Below are 25,242 nucleotides of genomic sequence, written 5' to 3' on the forward strand. Positions count from 1 at the left end.
TGACCACCTGCCCTATTTACTAGAGGGCAAATATATAACTTAAGTCACTTCAGCGATCTCTCCTCCGCTGTGTGTGTGCGCGCGCTCCGCTGCAGCGCCGGCAAAGCCGTCCTGCGGCGGAGCGCGCGCACACACACACACACACACACACACACACACACACACACGTGTATACATATATACTGTAGGACCCGACTGAGTTTGCACTGGAAATAGGTACGGCTGGATTCCGTCAAAAGTCCGGTTTCTGTCAAGAAACTCTTCTAAAAAATTCCATATTGCTATCAGATGATGATGACTCCACGGAACTCTCATCACTGTCACTAAGTACTTCATCACTCTCTGCTTCGTACAGAGCACCAGTCGTCACCATGTTGGAAAATAGTGCGCCGTGACAAACAGAGCGTTGAAACTTGCTCAACAGCGGGTCCGCCGAGTGACGTCAAAAAATGGGAGGTGACAGTACTATTCTTGACCAAGATGGATTACTCCACATAAACATGATTAAATGAAAATTATTCATAATTAAAAAAACGTATAATTTTTTGCACAGTATGTAGTAGTTTTATATTTAAAGTACTTTCAGCAGTTTGAATTCTGATTTTGACCGGACTTCTCCTTTAATATTTTAATGCGGGTAATCCAATCCTGGTATATGGATGAAATGTGTTAACATATTTTTCAACAATCAGGATCAATGTTATCTAAATAATTTAAATTATTCTGATCCTAGAAGTTAAGTGGATTCAGGGTGGATTTCAGGAAAATATTGTGATTGAATTTGTATGAAAACCAGTCAAATAAATAAGAACCAATCTCTTAGCAGATAAACATTTATTTAATGATTTTGTTTTAATGGATTTTCAAACCATTGTAATGCAATAACATGCTTTAAGTTGTTTAATATTTATTCAAATAACTCTCTGCCTGTCAGGTACTGGTGGTGAATACAAGACAATTTGGCATTCATACTAGGACAATAACTGAAAGAGGTATTCATATAGATTCGTATTATCTAACAGGAAACTGCACACGTGCAATAAATGAGTTACAACTGTTCTACCAAATAAGAAAATTTCTAACAGAAATAAATGCCCACCCATGGAACACTCATAATGTTGTTTACCTGAATTAACAATAAGGATGTTAACCATTTATATTTTTAGGCCTGTTCCCTGGTACTGTCACTCCTGTGTTGGCTCTCCTCATTTTCTCTCCCACTCATCAATGCCCTTGGGAACCAAATGTCAAACCAAGCCTGAGAAACCTTAACATAAGTATTGACTCTGCCATGTTACTAGAGTGTCATACTTGTAGATTAATCAGAAACTGCTTTTTTCAGCTAAGAAATATTCTAAGCGAGGAAGACGGGGAGAAGGACTGAGAGTTAATGCAAACCCGTTTAATAAACATTTATGTAGTTCCCTGAACAAAAATTGGAAGTTTTTAAGCATTGATTCACGTCTGACATGCCTTAAAGGGAATACGAACCCGCAATTGGTATTAAAGGCTCGGATGAAAGATCATGTGACACTCAGAATATGATTTATGCATTTATACAGAGGAATACTTCCAGGGACGTACACCTCTAAAGACTATTTGTCTGACCTACCATCACTAATTTTTTTTATATATATATATATATATATATATATATATATATATATATATATATATATATATATATATATATATATATATATATATATATAAACATGAGTGATATATATATATGAATGAGAGAGAGAGAGATTGTCATTGGGGTTGTTATATTACATTAATATATCAACCCCAAGGCAAGTCATTTAAACACACTGTTAACAGTATCATTCAGTACAATGAAAACATTTAAGAAAATGGATGCAATCATTACATTTCAAGTATGTATATTTTATTTTTCAGTAAAGCTGTTAGGCAATAAAAGTCTTTACATTTTTTCACAAAGATTTCTGTGAATTTCAATCTCCTAAAGTTAAAAAAAAGATGCAAAAGGTAAAGGTCAGCAACGTTTAAAATTATAAGACCTAATATTAACGGATTCACCAGTGAAAGTGAACAAACATCACTAGCAAGACTACAAACGTTCACAGAAATGAAACACTAATTTATAAACCTATCTGGCCTCCTTCCTCATCTCCTCCAACCACTGCTGCTTCGTCAGGACCTCGGTCTGCGGGCAGTAGACCTTCCCACGGTAGTGGCTGTGCCCCGTCCTGACTGTGCGGAACAGGCCACACTTCTTGCAGGTGTTAGCCTGCACCGTTCTTTTATATGGCCTCTTTTTTCTAGGTTGCTCGTAGGTTCTCTGCACCTCTGCAGGCATGACTACCTGATATAGAACTACAGGTGTCACTGCCTGTGTGAAGGCCTGCTGAGGGATCCCAGCAGCCGAGGGCGCCTGGCCTGCTGGAGTCTGAAGAACCACGGGCGGCACATAGAGCGGCCTTTTGGCGGCACCTTCTGGGAGGCTTGCCTGCCTCGGTCTTTCCTGTCTGGGTGCACGTTCTGGCAGCTGATACCGATGTTGGTCCTGCGCTGGCACAGCGTTCTTCAGTGGTTCTTTAGACACACCTGAACGTGGAGGAACAGCGGTTCCCTGAAGCAGCCCAGACCGCTCCTGCTCCTGCTGCCTGCTATGGTTCCACTGGACCAGGGAGTTCTGGGTAACCTCCACCAGCTGTATATCTGTGCCCTGCATCACTCTGGCATTACCCACCACCAGCTCCCTGATTTTATGATAGTCCCTCAGAATGAGGGACCACCGTGATTCTGCCCCTTTGCCTTTCCTTTTGGGGGCTGGGTGCAGACCACAGAGTCTAATAAAAATGGCCTCCACCAGCCTACAGCAGTCAGGCCTCTGTGCCGGAGCGCTGCCGGCAGCTAGCACGCAGCGGGTTGGGCTCTCCACTTCAGGAGTTTTGGAGCGCTTCTTTGGTGATCGAAGGCGTCCAGTTAAAAGTCTCTCCTGGTGGCGTTCTGCTTTAACAACCCGCTGCTTGTCCCCGTCATCCAGCCTCTGCCACAGCTCTGTGATACGGTCTGCCTGTAGGTCGGTGAGACGGAGCGAGGTCTGCAGCCGAAGCCCCACCAAGTAGTCAGCCAGCCTGTCTATGTGCTGGTGTCCTGGCACCTTCTGGTCATCAACAGCCTGTGAATATTATTAAGCACAGAGAAGAAAATTACTAATTAAAACCTTTAAAAACAACTGAACTAATGCTTTAGATTTAATAAAATATGTGAAAATGCTGTTACTGACCATTGTTTCATCTGAGCTATCTCCAGCCTCAGATTTGCTGGAGGGCAGCCTGGTGGGAGAAACCTTCAAATCCATCACTGTGGGGTCGGCTGTGAGCTCAGAGAAGCCCTCATCTTCCTCACTGACCCCCACATCGTGCTCCTCAACCAGGCGAGCGGTCTCCTCTGAGTCTGGGTTCATGTCCAGCAGCGGCTGACCAGTCTGCTGAAACAGGTACTGCAGTCCGATGAGCTCACCTGAAGCAGAACAAAATATAAAACCAGAGAACATTACAGACTGCAATATGTAACACCAAATAAGCTGTATAACACGTTAATAAAATGGCTCAGCTGAGTGTCACCTGTACAACCTAATTTCATATAGAAAACAAAGATAAGGTTAAATCCTTTAATTCAAAATTTAGATTCTTATTTATAATGTGCTCAACTTTAGTGCAGTTTTTAGTTAATGCACAAATCTTCCCCATGTGTCTTCTAAGATAACGGATAATGAAGTAAGATAACAGATAATGAGGTCAGATAACAGATAATGAGGTCAGATAACGGATAATGAGGTCAGATAACGGATAATGAGGTAAGATAACAGATAATGAGGTAAGATAACAGATAATGAGGTAAGATAACAAATAATGAGGTAAGATAACAAATAATGAGGTAAGATAACAGAGAATGAGGTAAGATAACAAATAATGAGGTAAGATAACAGATAATGAGGTAAGATAACAAATAATGAGGTAAGATAACAGATAATGAGGTCAGATAACAAATAATGAGGTCAGATAACAGATAATGAGGTCAGATAACAAATAATGAGGTAAGATAACAGATAATGAGGTCAGATGACAGATAATGAAGTAAGATAACATATAATGAGGTAAGATAACAAATAATGAGGTAAGATAACAGATAATGAGGTAAGATAACAAATAATGAGGTAAGATAACAGATAATGAGGTCAGATAACAGATAATGAGGTCAGATAACAGATAATGAGGTCAGATAACAAATAATGAGGTAAGATAACAGATAATGAGGTCAGATGACAGATAATGAAGTAAGATAACAGATAATGAAGTCAGATAACAGATAATGAGGTCAGATAACATAATGAGGTCTGATAACAGATAATGAGGTCAGATAACGGATAATGAGGTCAGATAACAGATAATGAGGTCAGATAACAGATAATGAGGTCAGATAACAGATAATGAGGTAAGATAACAGATAATGAGGTAAGATAACAGATAATGAGGTAAGATAACAAATAATGAGGTAAGATAACAGATAATGAGGTAAGATAACAGATAATGAGGTAAGATAATAGATAATGAGGTCAGATGACAGATAATGAGGTCAGATAACAAATGAGGTAAGATAACAAGTCAGATAACAGATAATGAGGTCAGATAACAGATAATGAGGTAAGATAACAGATAATGAGGTCAGATAACATATAATGAGGTAAGATAAATAATGAGGTCTGATAACAAATAATGAGGTAAGAAAACAGATAATGAGGTAGTACTGATCTCATTCTCACCTGTGTACCGTGCCGGCGGACAGAACTCAGGCACCAGCTTTCTGCCAAACAGCTTCTGGTAGTTTTGATTGACAGAATGCAGCAAATCACCAGAGTAGTGACACAGAGACGACTTCTTAGTCGCCAGGCCAGCACGCCGGTCCTGGTTCCACCTGTGCAGCCCCTCCAACAGGTAAGCCTGAAAATTCAGGCTGTTGGCGCTGGTTCCTAGAAGCAAAGTCAACACGTGAAACTCTTCAACCACACATCAATAAGACACAAATGTTGGTTCTAGTAATTTAAACACAAACCTGGTATGAAGCGGTTGAGGTGGAGATGAAAAGACTCCAAGGAGGTTGAGCCTCGGGCACACCTGAACACCGGCAGCCGCACGCCTCCTTTGGTCAGCTCCCCGGTTTTAGTGTAGAGAGCGACACCTGCTGGGTCTTGGATGCACTTCACGTGCTTCCTCTGGACCCGCCAGATGTGCTGCATCCTCTCCTGATCAAACAGAGGAACGCCCAGGGAGTCGTTGCCTTGGGGCCCCATCAGGGCAGCAATCAGCTCCTCCAGCAGCCGGAAGGTGGCGTCCACTCCTCGTGTCCTCCGTCGGCAGTGGAGAGCCAACTCCTCCCTGGTCAGATGCCTGTCCACGTCTGTGGAAGGGAGTCCCTGGGCCACTAGCTGCTGAGCCTTGGCTTCACGCAGCAGTGCTAAATCGGCCGCGTCCCATTCAAAAATGCACGCCGACATGCGTGACATGTAGAGCGGGTACAGCTGGTGGGCATCGCTGGTGCATCCCAGGGCAAGCCGCTGCATGAAGTGCCAAACATCCAGCCTCACCACCAGCTGTGGCCACCCGCTGAACCTGGTCGTTTCTGCTGCCCCGGCACAACAACCGCTGTCCACGTAAAGGACAACAGGGGGATCCACACCGGCCTGCTGGTACCGCTGCACCAGGCCACGGGCCATGCGGTCTAAAGCAGCTCCCTCCTGAGCGGTCAGGACGCTGATCAGAATCTGGCCGTGCTCGTTTCCCACGGAGCTCAGCCACAGACCCGATCCCTCTGCTGTCCCAGCGAGCTTCTTAGGGACCTGAAGGCCACACACAATACGGTTAGGGAACAGCGACATGCTAAATAACTGAGATGCTAAATGTGGTTAATAGGCAAGGCAAGGCAAGTTTATTTATATAGCACAATTCAGTACAAGACAATACAAAGTGCTTTACATGATTAAGATATAGCAAAATAATAAAATGTAGATAGAAAATAGAATAAAAGCAAGTAGGGATAGAATGTAGTAACAAAAAAGAACATTAAAAACAGTAAAACAGTTTAACTAGAACAGTCAAAGGCAATTTTAAACAGATGTGTTTTTAATCTTGATTTAAAAGAACTCAGGCTTTCAGCACTTTTACAGTTTTCTGGAAGTTTGTTCCAGATAAGTGGAGCATAGGAACTAAATGCTGCTTCTCCTTGTTTAGTTCTGGTTCTGGTTCTGCAGAGCAGGCTGGAGCCAGAAGACCTGAGTGGTCTGGAGGGTTGATGCCCTGATAACAAGTCTGTGATGGATTTAGGAGCTAAGCCATTTAAGAATTTATAGGCTAACAGAAGTATTTTAAAGTCTATTCTCTGAGATACAGGGAGCCAGTGTAAGGACTTTAGAACTGGGGTTATGTGCTCTACTTTCTTAGTCTTAGTGAGGACGCGGGCAGCAGCGTTCTGGATCAGCTGAAGCTGTCTGATCTACTTTTTAGGCAGACCTGTGAAAACACCGTTGCAGTAATCAATTCGACTAAAAATAAACGCATGGATTAATTTTTCTAGATCCTTCTGAGACATCAGTCCTTTAATCCTAGAAATGTTCTTCAGGTGATAGAAAGCCGACCTTGTAATTGTCTTTAGATGCTTTTGAAGGTTCAGGTCTGAGTCCATCACTACTCCCAGATTTCGGGCCTGATTGGTGGTTTTTAGCTGAAGCGACTGAAGTTGTGTGCTAACTTTTGATCTTTCCTCTATTGGTCCAAATATTATTACTTCTTCCAAAGATTATTACTTCTAATAGAACCCTATTCTACAGAAAAATCAGATTGCTCAACCTTTTTTGTGGATTCCATCTTGAGGATGGTGCCATACGTCGAGGTGATGTGGGCCTTGATGTCGTCGAGCCTCGTCAGAATGTCCTGGCTGTAGACGGAGAGGAGCCACTGGCAGCTGGGGACGACTTCCGGCTCCGGAGGCTCCGGGAACGTCACCGGCAGCAGAGCCTGGCGCTGGAGGAAGCCCAAACACTCGGTGGTGTAGCGTGACACGCGGAGCAGCCTCTCCTCTGAGTGGTTCTCCCTCAGCTGCTGTAACACCTGCGTGGGGCTGAAGCCCCGCCCCCGCAGGAGCCGCACCACCCGCACGTCACAGGCATACCTGGGTCACAGACAGTGTGCGGAATACCTGTCAATATTTGGGGGCTCCCGATTGTTGCGCAATACCAATGTAAATTTTCTCAATATGCAGTAGGCCTATAACATTACAAAGTCAAAGTCAAAGTTAGCTTAATGTCAATTCTTCACATTCACCAGACATACAAGGTCTAGAGAGGACTTTCTCATTCATCAACAGTGAAACAGATAAAGTGCACAGGCACAACAGATAAGATCAGTTCCTAATACTAAAATTTAAACATTTTTAGTATTAATTGTTGTCAACATTACGTGTTTCTTCTGTTTGGCACGCACATGGCTAATTTGCATCCGCGAATAGGATTGGCTGGCTCCACTTGGCAAAAAACCACATATTTCCCCCTGGGATCATTAAAGTATGTCTGATTCTGATATTTGTGAATAAATGTTTTGAATTTTAAATACTGGACATGTTGAGCTTAAAAATGTTTTAGTGACCATTAGTGACAAAAGATATTTCAATTTAAATTTTTTTGATGCCCCCGAACCCCCCCGTATTTCGCACTCTGGTCACAGATAAAGACATCAGCAAGACTCTACAGCAGGGGTGTCAAACATACGGCCCGCGGGCCGGATCCGGCCCGCCGAACAATTTAGTCCGGCCCTGTGGCTAAATGCATTATCATTATGAAAAAAAAAAAATAATATATATATATATATTTTTTTTTTCCAGTGTCCTGTCTGGCAATGTGGCAATAAGATGCCACAAAGAGCTCATCAGATTTGACTTTCACAAGTGGACAAGATAAAAGGAAGAGAATGATAAAACAATTATTAAAAAAAAAACATGTACTTTGTTTAATTGAAAATATGCTGTTCCTATATTGTCCACGAGGGGCGCTGTGTTTTAATTAGCAGATTAAGCTTCAGGTGTGGAAAAATTCAAATCATTTCTCAATTTTTATCTGTTTGATGTATTTTGTCATGCAGGACAGTGATTTTAAGTTCCAAAAAATGTGAATAAATGTTTTTTCAACATTGTATAATCACTGTGATCAGTTCTTATGCATAATGCACAAGTAAATGTTTAACTGAGTAAAAGTATTGTTGAAATTGCACATACTTTTCTTAAAAACGCTGAGGTTATTCATAATATATTGTGTAAAAGTGAAATTAACTTAATATAAAAATCAACAAGTCTACTTTTATTAGTTCTATTTAATCTTGCACTGAGTTAACTCGTGTGGCCCTCTTGAGATCAGATTAAGCTGAATGCGGCCTCTAAACCAGAATGAGTTTGACACCCCTGGTCTAAAGTGTTTATTTAGAGACGGAAGCAGGAAACAGGACACAATACTCACTTCTGAGTCATGATGACTCTAAACTCTGATCTGTGGGCCACGTCCAGCTGCTGGAGCACAGCTTGGCTCCAGGACAGCTGTGAAGCTTTACATCTGGTACAGGTCAGCCTCTCAGTGACCATGATGTAGATCCGGTCAACGTCCAGGACCCGCCGCGCCCGCCGGTGCAGCCCCGCCCCGGTCAGCTGATGCCCACCGCACGCCGGGCTGGGGCAGACCAGCTTCACCTCCCACAGCCTGTAGGGCATCCACAGGAAGAGCGGCAGGGCCGAGAAGCGCTCAGGTGAAGGCGGCTGGTGGTAGAGGGGACCCGGCTGCGGTGGGTAGTACCACAGCTGCAGGTCGTCCTGTGAGCCTATCTTAAACAAGGCTTGTGTTATCCAGCGCTCGTCCTCAGGCGGTGCGTCCTCCGTACACAGACTGGGCGGCTGAGGAGTGGCAGCAAAAAAGAAACAATATTTAAATCACACTTTGCTATTAGAAAAAAACCCTGCAGTGCTGAAAGCCTGAGTTCCTTTAAATCGAGATTAAAAACACATTTGTTTAGAATTGCCTTTGAATGTTCAAGTTAAAATGTTTTACTGTTTTCAAATGTTCTTTTTTGTTTCTACACTATCCCTACTTGCTTTTATTCTGTTTTATTTTGCTATATTTTAATCATGTAAAGCACTTTGCATTGTCTCTGTACTGAATTGTGCTATATAAATAAATTTGCCTTGCCTTGCCTTGCAGCTGCAACATGTGGCTTAGTTAGGGCTGGGCAAGTTAACGCGTTAATTTCGCGTTAACTCATTAGACTATTAACGGCGATATTTTCTTTAACGCGCGTTAACGCATGTTGCTCACATGCTTTTATTTTGTGAAGGTCTGTTGCTGCGGTGTAGGGGTTTGAATCAGAACAGTAGGTGGCGATAATGCGCCAATAACCTCGCTGTCAGCCCAGCCTCAGATTCAAAGAGGAAGAAAGGTGCTGGCCGGAAAAAAACAAAGCCGACATGCGGAAGGCGGTGTTTCCCGCAGGAATTTGCTTAGGCGAGGCGGTGAGTTGGCAAACGGAACAAGTTTTGTGCGGAGCGGAGCGGGGTCTGCTTAGACGCCGTCGTTGAAGTCGCTTCTCGTTTCAAAGTATCCATGTGTTTTTGACTGTTTTTCCCTGCCATTCACTATATGCATGCGAGAAAGCAACAACGAAAAACGCGTGTCAACGTCAAATAAACGCAAGCAACGCAAGCATATCGAGTTAGCAAGCATTTCAGTTTAAAGTTCTTCCAGCATGGAATATGACAGAAACAAGTTAGTTGGAACCACTGCCAAGTTAAACTTTGGTATTGAACATAAAATGGTAATGCTGCTCCCTGCGGTTACCTCAGAAATTGACTGTTTTTGGTAGATTTTTTCCCCATAAAGAGAATTCCCTGTCAGTGGCAATAAGCTTTAATTTATTATTATTGTTTTACATGTTTAAGTTGAGCTTTACACTAAATATGTGTTACTGATAAGTGCTACAAATGTTACAACACTTTTGTTCATACTTTTGAATTCATTCTTGGAGTTTGTAAATACAATGCGATTAATCGCGATTAATCGCATAATTTGCCTGATTAATCGCGATTAATCAGGCAAATTATGCGATTAATCGCGATTAATCAGGGAAATTATGCGATTAATCGCGATTAATCAGGGAAATTATGCGATTAATCAGGCAAATTATGCGATTAATCGCGATTAAATATTTTAATCGTTGCCCAGCCCTAGGCTTAGTAAACTGAAAAATCATAATCAAAGAAAAGTAAAATGAGAAGCCATTCAATAATAAAATATTATTAACAACTAAACTAATACCATGGAGGAGTTGGGTGGTGGTTGCTGCTTGTGGCCTTCATGCACTTCTCCCAGTGCAGCAGCTGCAGCCTCTGGTCTGGTAGGAGATGGTTGCTGCTTCAGGACAACAGGAGATGCATTACTGGTCACTTTTAGAGGTGATATTTGAAAAATACTGTAAATCTATAACGTCAGCCCAACCTTCTGGGTGTGGAATCCACAAAAGCATCTCCTGACGCCTCCAAATAGAGACTTGTGCCCCGGCTGCATCACTGGACACTTCTCAATCTAAAAACAGTGGTAGGTTTAGGTTAATCAGCTTCATACTTATCCAACCTTTAATAATGTGTCAAAAACCAGTTCCTGCAGTTACAATCAATACCGTTTTACCTGTGAAGTAAACACAGGTGACTATAGAGAAACGTACCATGTGATAGAGCTGGTACCACTTCTCCTGTCTGGGTGCTGGCCTGTTGCCCTGCTCTGCAGGCCACGAGCCTGTGGCAGCAAAACTCCTCAGCCGCGACATCCACACACTGTCTGGGATTGATTTGCGTGATTCAGTTTCCTAAAGTAGAAGAACATTTAAAATTAAAAGATGGCAACACAAGCGCTTATCAAGCTCTTACCAAAACTAAAAGAAGCACTATAGGACTTTACTCTATGAATGGGCCTGTTTGCTATAAAGAATATATCAAATAATTAAAAATATGTACGCTTGTGCGACCTAATCAGATCACATCTGAGCTGGTTTAGCATTTTCTGGTCTCTAATCTGTGAAAATGGTGTTTTTATGATGAATCAACTCCCTGTAGTTGAACAGCAGACTTTTAACTTCTCGGCTGCTGTTTTGGCCAAGAAACATTTAAAAAATATGTATAATTTTTTTTATTATATAAAACTTATTTCTACGTCCATGTTCCCCAGCTTTAAACTCTCACACACATAAAATGGATGAATGAAAACACTACGACCACACAGCCAGTGCTAACTCACATAGTAGCTTAGCACTGGCTGTGCTACAGTGTTATAATATAACAGTTAAAAAGTTGTCTTATAATTAAGCTAATATCACACAGCATTGTAATAAAAGGTGCAGATACTTACTTAAAAAAACAACTTCTCTTGTCAACGGAGACTCGATATGTAACTAAGAGGGAACTCCGCTGTCGATGTATTGCCGCAGATTTCAATAACGCGATTGGCTATCAATTTCAAAATGTTAACATTCCTTAAACACCATCGCCAAGTGATTTCAACGTTTTAAAAATCCCAGGAACGCTACTGGCCCTAATGTCGAATGTTCTTTAACATTTTCCCAGCTGATTCTTCGGTGGCCGGCGTTCTAGCTTTACAGTTTTCTCTTAATTAACACAAATTAATCAACATTCGCTTTCCTTATTAATGAGACACTTATCACATGGAGGGAGAATAAAATATTTTGCGAGATCCCGCAAAAGGTTTTCCTATGTCAGTGAACAGGAAGTAAAACAGACACGGAACAATGGAGGCGCTAGCACATCATCCATGGGGAAGTTTATTGATTTCTATTTTAGTATTGGCAAGAAGACGCCTAAGATGACGGAGCTACTTTTGGAGAGGTCCTAACTTCATGTGGCACATGGACGGCCATGACAGCTAGAGCCATGTGGCTATTCTATCAACGGAAGCATCGACGGTTTTAACACTTTACATGGAATGTATGACTACAGGGATCACAGCAAAAAGGAGAACTTAAACTATACCCTAAGAATAAAAGACAGCCTGGCCATCATTTTTATATTGTCTTAAATATAGTCTCAGTCTCTATAATGCAACGGCAGCAAACATGTATATGAGTGACATATTGTGAGAAAGCAGGTGTGCACCACATCTTCTTTGATGTGAATACAACATAAAGCCTCGTTTGTACACATACACTGACCCAAAAAAAAAAAAAAAAAAAAAAGACTGATTACACCCCACAGGGAGGAAAATTAAATTTTTAACACACTGGAATTTTGGAAGTTCTCTGTCTTACAAACCATGGAGGGGTCTGACTTATTTAACCCAGTGGTCTCTACACTGCGAGACAATCCCAAAAAAAGGTCTCAGAAAGCGCAATATGTTGTTTTATGTGCATGTTACTGCTGCAAATAAGCATTTGAGCAAAAAGTCTGTCCCTCACAGACCTGTCAGTCCACCTCTAAAAAGCCCCCCACTCATTGTTCTAAATTAGACGCACCTGTTTGAGGAGGTTAGCTGCTCTCCCCACACAATCATGCACCTAAGATGAAAATGTCAGACCCCTCCATGGTTTCTAAGTGGAAGAACTTTATTTATTTATTACACATATATTTGCATATACCTGGGCGCTTCCGTCACTATCAGATGAACATGAACGATCCTGCAGATCTGTGACGACTGACTGGGATCCATCTTCAGGTGGATCGTTTTCCTCAGACGAGTGATCCGTTGAAGCTCCCTCTTTAGTACAAATGTAAAATCTGAGGAGCTTTAGTGTCGTTTGTTTGTACATTTGGCCAACAGTGTTGTCAAAGGGAATCTTGTTCATTTTAAAGTCGCAGATGTCAAACGTGAAGTCTTCAGCCGGGCCTTTAGTGGACAGCCCACCAGGGAAAAATAGTTCCTTTCCTAACTCCACGATCTGAGCAACAGTGGTGGTTTTAGCCAACGTAGCCTTTCTGGTGCCTCCACCACTGTTGGTCCGGACTTGACTGTATCCACTACTGCCCAAATGAAGCCATCCGATTTCAATCTTCCGTGAAGTCTTCTCTGCTGCCGTATTCCTTTGTCTGGCCATGGTATTATGGGGTTCATCTGGGGTTCCACTCAGTGATCCTTTTGTCTTTGATTTTATTTTGCGTACCCCTATTTTATAGTTCAATCTCTGTAAAAGATAATCAGGAATCTAGTTTAGCACAAGTCACATGCCATTTATGTATTCCAATATAGTAACTTATTTAATGTAGTTACAGATGCTTCCTAAAGTTTTAAAAGCCCCGTGAATTATACTGTCTTGGCGTTCGTTCTGACACAAGTCCACTTTTGTGCATTAAATAATTCCATTAATCGCTGCAATTAATACACCATTTAATTTGGAAGATGAGGATTCCTTGATTCAAAGTGGAAAAATTAAAAACTTCTCCTGTGGTTAATGCAGAATGCACGCTGACATGCGTGACACGTAGAGTGGGTACAGCTGATGTGCATCGGTGGGGCATTCCAGGGCAAGCCGCTGCCACAAGGTGCCAGAGGACCTGCCATTAGTTACAGCAGCTGGACTGCCGGCGTTGTGACACCTTGTGGCAGGCGGCTGGCGAAAGTTCCACAAGCTTTTAATAAAACAAGATTGTTTGGAGGTAGTTATAGACTAACAGGCATCTATAACAAATCTTTTACCCACACACAGCAACAGGAATGCGGCAACAGCCTTGACACCTTCTTGGCAGTGGCATGCCACAGGAAGTGCCACTACTAGGTCCTGCTGCCACAGGAAGTGCCAGTATCAGATACCGCTGCCACAAATTGAGCTCGGTCCTGCTGCCATTTCATGGTCCAAAAACATTTTGTGTCCAAGTTATCTCAACCTGAACAATGTTGACCCTGTGCTGGCTAAGCTATATAACTAAAACTCCATCTATAACCAAGTATCTTATAGACAGGTATAGAGAAATCTACAAATTTACATACATAACCCATTTATTTATTTTAAAATTAATGTATTTAAATCAACATTTATCCTTATGATTAATCATTTAAAATAAATATTTAATTTGCTAAATTACACTTTATGCAACGCTCACCAGGACAAGTCTTGCTCTTTAAGCCACCCGTGCCTCAAAAGGTGTCGGCTCTATTAATGTCACTAACTTTATACTATAATAAATCACTGGCAAGCAACGTTAACCAGCTGGTCGTGACGATGCAGGTTTTCTAATATGAAAATTAACCAGGCTTTACAGTCTACAGTATGCGCGACCAGCCAGGACGTCCAAAGTTACTATGGCAACCAGTTTTATCCTCTACTCAAGTTTCATCATATCATTTTATCATTAGTAGGCTATCAAGTATGCATTCACTATAATAAAAACAAAACAATTATGCATTTCTACAATTCTGCTGATATTACCAATATTAGCTTACAATAACTAATATTGCTATATAATTAGCTTAGAGTCTTCACGCTAACCTCGTCACGAATGCTGTGTTGCTAAATTTACAAGCGGTTATTGAGTGGATTTTATACTGACCTTGTCTCTCTTCATTCGTGTAATGTCGTCTTTTGGGACTTCTCTAGAAACTAAGAACTGCTCCAAATCGTCCTCCATAGTTGTAGCTGACACACGGACGTATTATCTTTCCATAGCAGTGCACTTTGCGCCTCCACTGTTGTGTGTCTGTTTTACTTCCAGTTCGCTGACATAGGAAAACCTTTGCGAGATCTCGCTAAACATTTTTTACCCACCATGGCCCGTTAGGGGCTCTGTACTATCGGACAATTGTGGAGCAAACGGAAATGAACCCTTAGAGCCATGCGGTCATCCTTGATTATTTTTTATATATATATATATATATATATATATATATATATATATATATATATATATATATATATATATATATATATATATCTATATATATATATATATATATATATATATATATATATATATATATATATATACTCTCACACACATCTAATTCTGAGCTTTCACACCAACAACAATGATTTCTTTGTATGTTTTTGCATGCGGTTTATATCCACGTTCATAGCCCTGAAAGGAACGGTTTAACACAGCTTGCATGTGCTGACACTGTAACTCCAAGGTAATGTGATTCAGCCTTAGTCAAATACAGAGACAACAAAGGAATAAGCATTAAAGTATGGTATATAGGTTGGGTTTCTACAAAGTTATCAGCCTGTAAATATTCATCTCCAGAACCAATATCTGCTCACAATGGTGATTTGCACCCAAGTAAAGAATACCAAAAACAGCTTTGTTTATTTTTTCTCAGCTGACTAGAGACGATGCGGATCGGTCGCCTTCCTTCACCAGACAAGCTAGGAGCTCAGAGACTGCATACAGGATAACGGCCCGGTTCGTTTCGCTCCGCCATCGATCAATAGTGCTATGAGCGTTATTACCGCATTAATAAGGAATATTAATGTTGATTTAAAGGCGTTTTGTTTAACTTTAGAATTAGCCGATTTTAGCGACCGCTACAGCGACCCCTTATCCTGACACCGCATATCCATCTGGAAACCTTCCGTTGAAGTAATTTTGGGAAGGGGGGAAAATACTGGTTAGCTGATTGGCCTATGTTGGTGATAGACGGGCCAAATGAACCAATCAGATCAACGAAGCATATGACGTACTCGTCAACATGCTTCGTCGTCGCTCGTAACAGAGCGACGACGAAAACACAACCACAACCCAAGCTACTCTTGCTGCTGCAGGTAAAGGCTCGTTAGCTCAGCAGAGAAATATTCTGTAATTCCGATAAAACTGGCTCGATAGCCACGCTAACGCTACTTTCATCGGCTGAAGCCGCCATGTTCTTTAGACTGAACTGTCGCGCTTCTCGTTGCGTCACACCTCAACCCGCCTCAAAGCCAACGCTGATTGGACGTTCGTTTGGTGAACTGCTCTAAATTTTCTTTAACGGAAAGTAGCCAGACTGATCTGCGAGTGAAACCTTGAAAGCTCGCGAGATCAGGATGGTCTCACGAGGCTAGCGACCCCTAGCATCCTGGAGGTATAATCACATTAATAAAAGCGAGCGTACCTAAAGATAATGATTTTACATAACAAGTCATTCTTTAAAATGTCACTTCCTCAAATAATGTTTTGTGTAACTCGGGATTTACATTGTGAATAGATTGAAACATACCAAATGAATTAGTTAAGCTAGTTTAACTCCATTCCATGTTCTTTAAATCAGATCTACAGTGAAAGAGGATTCACTCAATTATTCTGATTATGATCAACCACTTTTGTCTTTTGTACAGATATTTAATAATTTACAACACTCCGTTAGCTTCTTGAAGGGGAGGGGTCTCGTTAGCGGGGAGGGTCGCCCACCTTGCAGATCGGTGGAGGAAACATTGGACAGGAAAGAGGAGACAGGTGGAGTGAATGAGTAGAGGTCTGAGAGGTAAAAACGTACATTTCCCATGGTGAGAGGCGATATGACTCGCTAGCACGCATGTGCACAGCAGATCAGACGACGGAAACAATCAAATCTAACAATGTCGGCTCAGGCCCTGCCATAGTAATAACTATTCATACAGATTTTATTGTTAGACAAAAAGTCAGCATCAATAGAAATCCCAGAATATATTGAAGGGGTAAAGAAAAATTTACTACCAGGTCAGGTTGTGTTTGTTACTTTTTATTACCGCGTAGAAACCCTGTGCTTTTTACTCTTTTTAGGGCAATCATAAAAATGTCAGTATTTACGAACCTGTGCCAGAAGGAGCATGTTGTTCCTCGCAGGACAGTTTGCCTGGTTATACAGTTTACCAGGTGTGTGGTGCAGAAACTTTTGGCTGTGGAAGCCAAAAATGACGTAATACGGCCGCATGGACATGGCGGATGAGTCAAGCATAAACCAGGCTTAAGGCCTCCGTAGAACTACGGCTTCTATCCATGATCTGCGTGCGCTACCTGCTCGCCCAGCGCAGCTTTTTAAGTTATAAAAGTACAAAGTAACATTGTAACAAAAGAAGTGGGAACTAATGACGTGAAAATACTATCCAACCATTCACTGCCTACAGAGATTTTACTAATGTTTGACAAAAAAAAGCTACGAGGATACGCCTTTGTTTTCTTATTACCGCCACCTGGTGGACTGGAGGTAAAGTGCAGTTTCCAGCAATACTTCCCTATTCCAAAATTTATTTTGAAGTTTCTCCTTTTTTCTGCAAAGGATCACTAAAAAATATGTTTCTAACCTTTTTCTGTTTTTTTATTCTTGTTGATTAAGTTATGATTCCTGTAGAAATGAAAAAGACATGAACACTGACCTGTAGATCAGAGGAACCAAAGGAAGGGCCTGGTTTGGTTTCATTTGTGGTGTCCAGACTGTGGTGGTGCGGTTCTAGGTCCTGGTATTCCTCCTGCTTCACCTCGGCTTTTATCTCATGGTCCTCCTCTTTCACCTCATGGTTCTCCTCCTTCACCTCAATGTTCACCTCATGGTTCTCCTCCTTCACCTCAATGTTCACCTCATGGTTCTCCTCCTTCACATCAATGTTCATCTCATGGTTCTCCTCCTTCACCTCAATCTTTATCTCATGGTTCTCCTCCTTCACCTCAATCTTCATCCCAAGGTTCTCCTCCTCCATTCTACTCCTGCCTGATAAACTGCAAAACCTCTTGGGTCTTCAGATGTTCTGATTTTTCAGCTGAAGCTCTTGGGAGAGATGTCCTGAGTTGCAGCCTGTGAGAAACAACAATGGATCAGGTTGAAGGTTTCTTAGCTCACAGAATAAAGAAAGTAAACCATCTTTCAGGGTTTGAACCCTGAAGACAAAGATGATCAGGTCTTTGCAGGGTTCTAAAATTATTCAAATCCAACTTCATATCCTCTTCCTTCCTGTTCCGTTACATTAAAACATCTGATTAGTACTGGTGGATTATTAATTATAATCCTATTTTGTATTTAGGGCAACAACATCTCAAATGAACAAATGTGGGACACTAGGATGTTTGTGAGGGACAATGCAGGACACAATCAACAGTATGATGACAGTCCTTAAACCCATTAAACCCGCTTATACCGGAACAGGTATGAACAGAGCCACAACCACTTTATTACACTTTAAAAAGGTCAGAAATGTGCACATTTACCTTTTCTTAAATACCTCCAAGGAGAAGGCTTAAATGTTTCTAAAACTAGCCTCTAATTTCTTTTATAAATTCTTTAGGTTTTACATGACTTTAAACACAAGATGCCATTTAACCTACTACCAAACATTGCTGACTTTCTAAGAAAAAAGATTAGCTCCACAGAAATACTGAACTTCACCCCCAAAGGTTGACATCATTAAATATGATGCAGCAATTATTTGTCCCATGTGTGCAGGTCAACTAATCCCCCTGCGTAACAGAGCTTACAAAACGGTCAGTCACTGCTGCTTGACCACAGCTCTGCTTTCCCACAGGACTTTCCTAATTAGTTCAGTGTAACTTTCTGCAGTGCTGTTTTTTTTTCTCTCTCAACATCAATCACCATAACAACAGGGCAGATGAGTAAATTGACAGTCCTAGAAGCTTTGTAAAAAGATACGAGTCATGATTTGTTTTCTGTGGCTTCGAAATGTGACCCGTAATGGAGGGGCATTTCCGTAAAGCGCACATTAAAGCTTGCTTCATTTAAGGGAGGAGCTGAAAATGATGTTTAAAGCCGTGCTAACCAGCTGAACCATGTGACTGCTGTGGGTAGTTGTTCAGATTGCCTGTGAGTTTTGACGGCCATTTAAACATCTCAGTATTTAGACACAATGTGAGCGTTGGAGAGTTGCCGTCAGTTCAGGTTTTGGATAGAATGTTGATCATTTGGAGATAGTTTTGGTGAGAAAGGGAAAATTGAAGAGAGTGAGGAGACATTTCCAGCTAGGAAGAGTAGGATTTCACTTATGTGGGAAATCTTTGATTTATTTTCTCCCAGTAAGTTAAGGTAAATCTAAACCATTAAATATTCATAAAATTGTATATCACGCACTTTATTTTTCACTGTTTAATTCATTTATAGATCAAGTCTTTATTGTGTTCCAGAGAACACAGGTACGACAACCACACCTCATCGCTGCTGATTACCGAGCCATGTGTGAGAATACGAAGGCAACTGAAGCTGCATCCAGCGGTGGAAAGTTATTACAATATCACACAACCGTCATTTTTCTAAATTGGAATGTTAGCAAAAATATCTTCAGACTGAGATGAGAAAACAGGCTAAAGTTGAAGCTGCTGCATTGGTCTCTAAACTAAATAAACGGGAGAGTAATAATGGGAGAGTAATAATGACTATGTTGTGGGACCGGGTTCGGCATAGATTCAAGTCAATAGGTGACCAGCTCCAAGAAGCAACATGCATGTAGCTAAAGCTCTTGGCCTTTTGAGCCTTAATCTGTTGGAACTCTAGAAGAACAGCCGTGAGAGCTTGAAGAATCAGCACACGCTGCTACACACAACTACCAGGTTGACACTGATAGCACCTTTTACTGAACAAAGTTAATCTTTTTGGCCCTCTAGTTCCTTTTGACTAGACAATTTTAGCCCATGCACCGAAAAGTTTGGACACCCCTGTCCTAGATGAAGCAATTAGCCAAAGAGGTTCAATGCCTCATTTCTGCTCTAGCTCTGAAGTGAAACTCTTACCCGGAAATAACAGGTTTGGTTGCATGTTGACAACATTACCAATGCTGCAGAACTTTTAGTTTCCTTTTTTAACTATTCGCAACTCAACGTAAACGCATTTTTTGCACCATTATTTTTGCACATTCTCCTGCATGCTGTGATTACACGCTGTTTTTCTCCTGCATTGTTCACATTTTGATCACTGCTGCACTTTATATTGTAATGTTGCCTTATTCCAGCTGGAATCTCACTACACTGTTATAAGCTGTACGCAACGAAATGTCGTTCTGTAAGCACTCTGTATAAACAAAATGACAATAAAGTTGTCTAAGTCTAACAATAAGTTTGCTACCACGCAGGCTAACTCCTAGCTAGCTAGCAGGCTAGCTCCTAGTCTGCTAGTTAGGAGTTAGCCTGTGGTGAGACCCACGTGGGGAGCCAGCAGTGATGCTCAGAGCCAGAGGGAGGCTGAGAGTGATCAGAGCCAAGGTTCTGGTTCTGGATGGGTCCAGAAGTCTCACCTCCAGCTCCCGCTGAGCAGACAGCGGCGGTCCTGGAGCGTCCTGCTTCTAAGCTCCTGGATGAGCCAAGCTACGGACAAAGTAAGCAAAGACAGGCCTTTACCTGCGGAGCTCTTCTCCCGGTCCGGAGGAGGTTCTGAGCGGCCCAGGTGTCCGTGAGGCGGCTTCAGGCAGCAGCGATCGTCTCCTCCTTCAGGCCGAAGGGAAGGAATGTGAGGAAGCAGCGAGGAAACAAGGAGGTAGGGGCTTCTCCTCGGAGGATCCTCTGGGGGTTCTGGACTCCTGGACCGCAGAACCGCTCTGCTCCAAAGCTCTTGGGTCGGAACCAGGCTTCAAATCTGCAGCTGGACTTCACAGCTTCGGGAGCTTCTGCTGCTTGGAGGCAAGTTGAGGAAGAAAAACTTAAACTTCTTCTTCTGTGGTTTATTGTTGGTTGGTTAAAAACTCCAGGTGATCATTACCGCCCCCTGCTGGTCTGGAGGTGGTTCATTGTGATTAAATTTACTACAAAATACATTCTGTTGATCAGTTTGTTTTATTTAGTTTTTGTTTTCTTTATATGTTTATTAAACTAAAGTTTTCTGTAATCATTTCAAACGATGTCATTTCTCTTATTTCTTGCTCATTTTCAGACATTTTAACACAACATGTTGTTTAATCCTCCCCACCAAGCTCACATTTCCCTGTATTATTAAAAACAGACAACGGGTTCATTACCGCCCCCTGCTGGTATGGAGGTGGTTCATGATTTAAATATATTACATTAGATCCAGACTTTGTTCACATTCAGATGCACATCTAAAGTGTACATTTGAGCCAGGTTGTTTTGCAAGGCTCCCAGTAAAAACAGAAGGGAAACATAAAGTGAAGTATTTGTCAGGAATAAAGCTGCAAACCAATGAATAAATAAATACATTTTATGAGTGAGTCTATAGAAAGGTTATGAGTCCATTATGAACAGTACACGTATTTGTAGCAGCAGGATGTTTTGCAACAATAAATGGACCATTGTGATGATGCAGATAAATAAAATAAGATATACCTTTATTCCATCTGAAAGACAAATATGTGTGAAACAGAAAAAGAGAAGAATAAATACAGAGAAAACCGGGAAGTTACGTAAATCAGAGTATAATAATTACAATGTTGTTCTAACTGGGGGGTTAATGACGAGATGATGTGTGTAATTGAAATAACTGATATGTGCCTTCAGCCTTTTGCCAGCGGTTGGCTCTATGACACCCATCCATCTGAAAAATAGACTGATTTGCAGGCGTATAATTTGTGCCAACTTCACTTTAAATCAATCATATATATTTACATATTTTAAGCTGAAGTAAACGTGGCAATTTTTGAGTAACAAAAGGCAAGGCAAATTTATTTGTATAGCACATTTCAGTACAGAGACAATGCAAAGTGCTTTACATGATTAAAATATAGCAAAATATAACAGAATAAAAGCAAGTGGGAAAAAAATGTAGAAACAAAATAGAACATGAGAAAAATAGAAACTAAAAGCAAACATTAAAAACAGTTGGAATACAAAGTTGAACTAATGACGTTTCACTAAAACAGTTTAACTAAAACAGTGGAAGGTAATCCTAAACTAATGTGTTTTTAATCTTGATTTAAAGGAACTCAGGCTTTCCGCACTTTTACAATTTTCTGGGAGTTTGTTCCAGATCAGTGGAGCATAGGAACTAAATGCTGCTTCTCCATGTCTGGTTCTGGTTCTGGTTCTGGTATGCAAAAGGTGAACAGTGTTATAAAAAACTGAATTATTTCACTTATCTGCAGTGAATGTGTAATTTAATAGTGCTATTTCAGAGATAAAATAATTTCATTCACATCTCATAAAAAGAAGATAGAACACAAAATATATAGGAATCACATAAAAAGTAAGCCACTATAAACCTCCCTGGAAGAGGAAAAGCTGGATAAAATCTATACAGCAAAATTAGAATTAAATCAAAAAGTGTTGAAAAGCAAAATAAATGTTTAATAAAAAAAGACGTCAAATAGAAAGCTTTGAACATGGGAATAAGCCAGAAGGATTCTTAGCTAATCAGCTAAAAATAAATAAAGAAGAAACAACTATAGTGGATACGGAAAGTATTCAGACCCCTTTAAATTTTCACTCTTTGTTTCATTGCAGCCATTTGCTGAAATCAAAAAAGTTAATTTCATTTCTCATTAATTTACACTCCAAACCCCTAATCCTTACAGGAAAAAAAAAAAAAAAAAAAAAACAGAAATGTAGAATTTTTTGCTAATTTATTAAAAAAGAAAAACTGGTCAGAAGTATTCAGACCCTTGGCTCAGTATTGAGTAGAAAGCACCCCTGTACAGAATGAGAATGTTTCTGCTCATTAACACGTAGCTAAGCATCAACTTATTTTATTTAATACAAAATTAGTCTCAATAAGGATAAATCTTAGCTTAACCTTTGCTGAACCTGTTACAAATATGTTGAAACAGTAATCTTCAAAGGTTTAAAGATGCAGTCATTTGTAGATTTTAGAAATGTTTTATTTTAAGCATAAGCATTGTTAAATATTAATTCTACTTTGAAAAGATCATAGTTACAAAAGGAAGTGCTGTAGGGCCCAGAAACCCAGCTTTAGTTGTTAGCTTTAATGCTCAGTATTGTATTGATGTGATCTTATGATTACATTACGCATTATCAATTGTTATCAAAGACATTTCTCTTTATATTCTGCTTTCTTTAAGCAGTCTGAAGTGGCCCAGTGGTCGAAGCAGAGCGCTTGCACCCGGCTCTATTCCTGCAGAATGCCACCATGGATCCCTGAGGGCTGCACAATTCATCGCATTAGCAAAATAATCACAATTTAAAAGACGCAATTTCCTAACTACAGGGGTCTGCAATTTTTGGCTATGTAACAATTAATGAATAAATCCTGTCTTTTAGGTGTCAGTAATATGTTTAAAGTGGGTTTACCTTCACATGAAAGGGAAAAAAGTTGCAGCAGTTAGATAATCTAATTTTATTATTTCTTTTAGGATTTATATAATCAACGCTTTTTACCAGAAACTTTCAGGAATCTAACCATGGCAATAAGTACTGGTTAAACTCTTTAATATTATGTAGACTTGTTTGTTGGTTGTACTTGGCACTATATCTTTAACAAGGATTGATGTCAAACTCACAAAGTAATTCTGTTAAATCAAAATATTCTGATTAAAAAAACAGTCAAATTTCTTGTTTTAAATATTACAAACATCTATCGACAGGCCATTTTTGTTGCTAGTGGTCAATGCAGAGAAAAGTAACAAATATATCGCAATTGTATTTTTGGCAAAATCATCCAGCCCTGGTCCCTGAACAGGTGTCCACTCCCATGCCATGCCCTGACCCCCCCCCCCCCCCCCCCCCCCCCCCCCACACACACTCACACACACTCACCAGTGTAAATAGTAGCATCAGTTTAGCATTTCATCCCATTACGCACAGCCAGCAAGGCAGCCGCTCTTCTGAAGCGCTTACTAATGCCATGTTAGGTTGGGCAGAGTATGAAAGATCCACAGCAAGCACATCCTCTCTCTCAGCTTCCTTAAATGCAGAATACAATGAATTAGTGAAGGAAAATAAAGAGTACAGTAAATTTATTGGTGAAACCCTGCTCCTCACAGCTACACAGAACAGAGCACAGAGAGCACATAAAGAATCAGATGGTGAGAATAAAGGACATTTTCTCTCTATTATGGAACTGATAGCCAAACACAATCCCACAGTCAACAGAAAAACGACAAGAAAAGCAACATATCATGGGCATGACACACAAAATGAAATAATTGATTGTCTAGTTGAAATGGTCCGCTCTTCAATAACGAGTGAAGTTGCCCAAAGTGAAGCTTTCAGCGTCTTGGTTGATGAGACTAAAGACCTCAGCAGAAAGAACAAATGTCCTTTGTAATAAGATACTATTACAATGGGTCAGTATGTGAGAGCTTCCTTGCCTTTGAGGCAGCACAGCGCCTCCATGCTGCATCACTAAATATATCACATAAAAATAATTCACCTTTTGCAGAAGCATGGTCTCGACTACAAAAACCACCTTGTAGGGCAAGAATAAAACGGCGCCTCAGTCATGAGCGGAAAAAACTCAGGTGTGCAGACACGCATGAAACTAGAGGCCCCATTAGCTTTTTACGTGCATTAATGCACATTGTTTGAATTTAGTATTAGTTGACAGTGTGAAATGCATTCCTGAAGCTAATTATTTCTTTTCTATTTTGCAGAAACTTTATATAGTTATGTCAGGGTCATATGTGCACCAAAAATGGCTGGAGGTCCAGAGAGAGATGTTTCAGGGGGGGAGTTACACAGACTGATAGAGACACGATGGGCATGTAGGTATAATGCCTGCAAGACTATTATTATTAAAGTATGTCTGATTCTGAAGACACAGAGACAGAATGGCAGGTTTCTTCTACTGAAGGAAATATCAGAAGAGCAAAACGGTGACAGAACTATAGAGACAAGAGGTTTATTAGCCCAAATAGATCTCATATTTGTTAGCCTGCTTGTAACATTTACCAGAGTTCTTGGTGAAGCATCTGTCAGATATTTTACTGTCCCTTAAACATGATTTGGGTCCAGCTGTCACGCTTGTTGACTCTCCTGTCGACACATTGTAGAGTTACAGAGAGTCTGGGACGATACTCTTACAGATCAATGCAACATCAGTGCCACACCTCCAGGCCGTCAGGTTAGACCAAGTTCTTTGCTTTAAGGCCATTACTCGTTCACTCCAATAGTTCAAAGACAAGTCAGTACAGAGAAAGAGTCCTTTAGGACAGGTGTATTCATTCCAGTTATTGACGTACTTCTATCTGAGGTAAAGAGAAGATTTCGTAAAGAAAATTGTGTCATAATGAAAGGGAATCAAGGCCTTGAACCCGTGCAGTGCCACATTTTGTGAGAAGGATGTGGTGTTTCCATTTGCCTCAATATAACACAATACTGAGGATCTGCAGTATG

The 25,242-nt window shown here is 40.8% G+C and overlaps 2 protein-coding genes across 7 annotated transcripts in view; both read right to left on the reverse strand.

The window, feature by feature from the left end:
- Window positions 1–25,242, reverse strand: part of LOC110367769 (zinc finger protein 239-like) — a 577,202-nt gene that overhangs the window by 502,056 nt on the left and 49,904 nt on the right. The window lies entirely within an intron of this gene.
- On the reverse strand, window positions 1,798–20,683 carry LOC110367754. 5 transcript variants are annotated; one of them, XM_036132250.1, is made up of 12 exons: window positions 20,344–20,683; window positions 17,385–17,800; window positions 12,702–13,244; window positions 10,782–10,922; window positions 10,556–10,642; window positions 10,376–10,468; window positions 8,534–8,961; window positions 6,876–7,197; window positions 5,086–5,869; window positions 4,796–5,002; window positions 3,257–3,492; window positions 1,799–3,148 (listed from the first exon to the last, which is right to left on the reverse strand). In XM_036132250.1, exons 2-12 carry the CDS (start codon window positions 17,703–17,705, stop codon window positions 2,114–2,116), a joined length of 4,197 nt encoding a protein of 1,398 aa, XP_035988143.1. In that variant the 5' UTR covers window positions 17,706–17,800; window positions 20,344–20,683; the 3' UTR covers window positions 1,799–2,113. The 5 variants fall into 5 exon arrangements, with proteins under 5 accessions (XP_035988144.1, XP_035988143.1, XP_035988141.1 ...); XM_036132248.1 differs by having other exon boundaries at window positions 10,376–10,471; XM_036132249.1 differs by lacking the exon at window positions 20,344–20,683 and adding an exon at window positions 20,241–20,329 and having other exon boundaries at window positions 10,376–10,471.

The sequence above is a fragment of the Fundulus heteroclitus genome, unplaced genomic scaffold (genome assembly GCF_011125445.2).
Source record: "Fundulus heteroclitus isolate FHET01 unplaced genomic scaffold, MU-UCD_Fhet_4.1 scaffold_49, whole genome shotgun sequence".
Classification (NCBI taxonomy): domain Eukaryota; kingdom Metazoa; phylum Chordata; class Actinopteri; order Cyprinodontiformes; family Fundulidae; genus Fundulus; species Fundulus heteroclitus.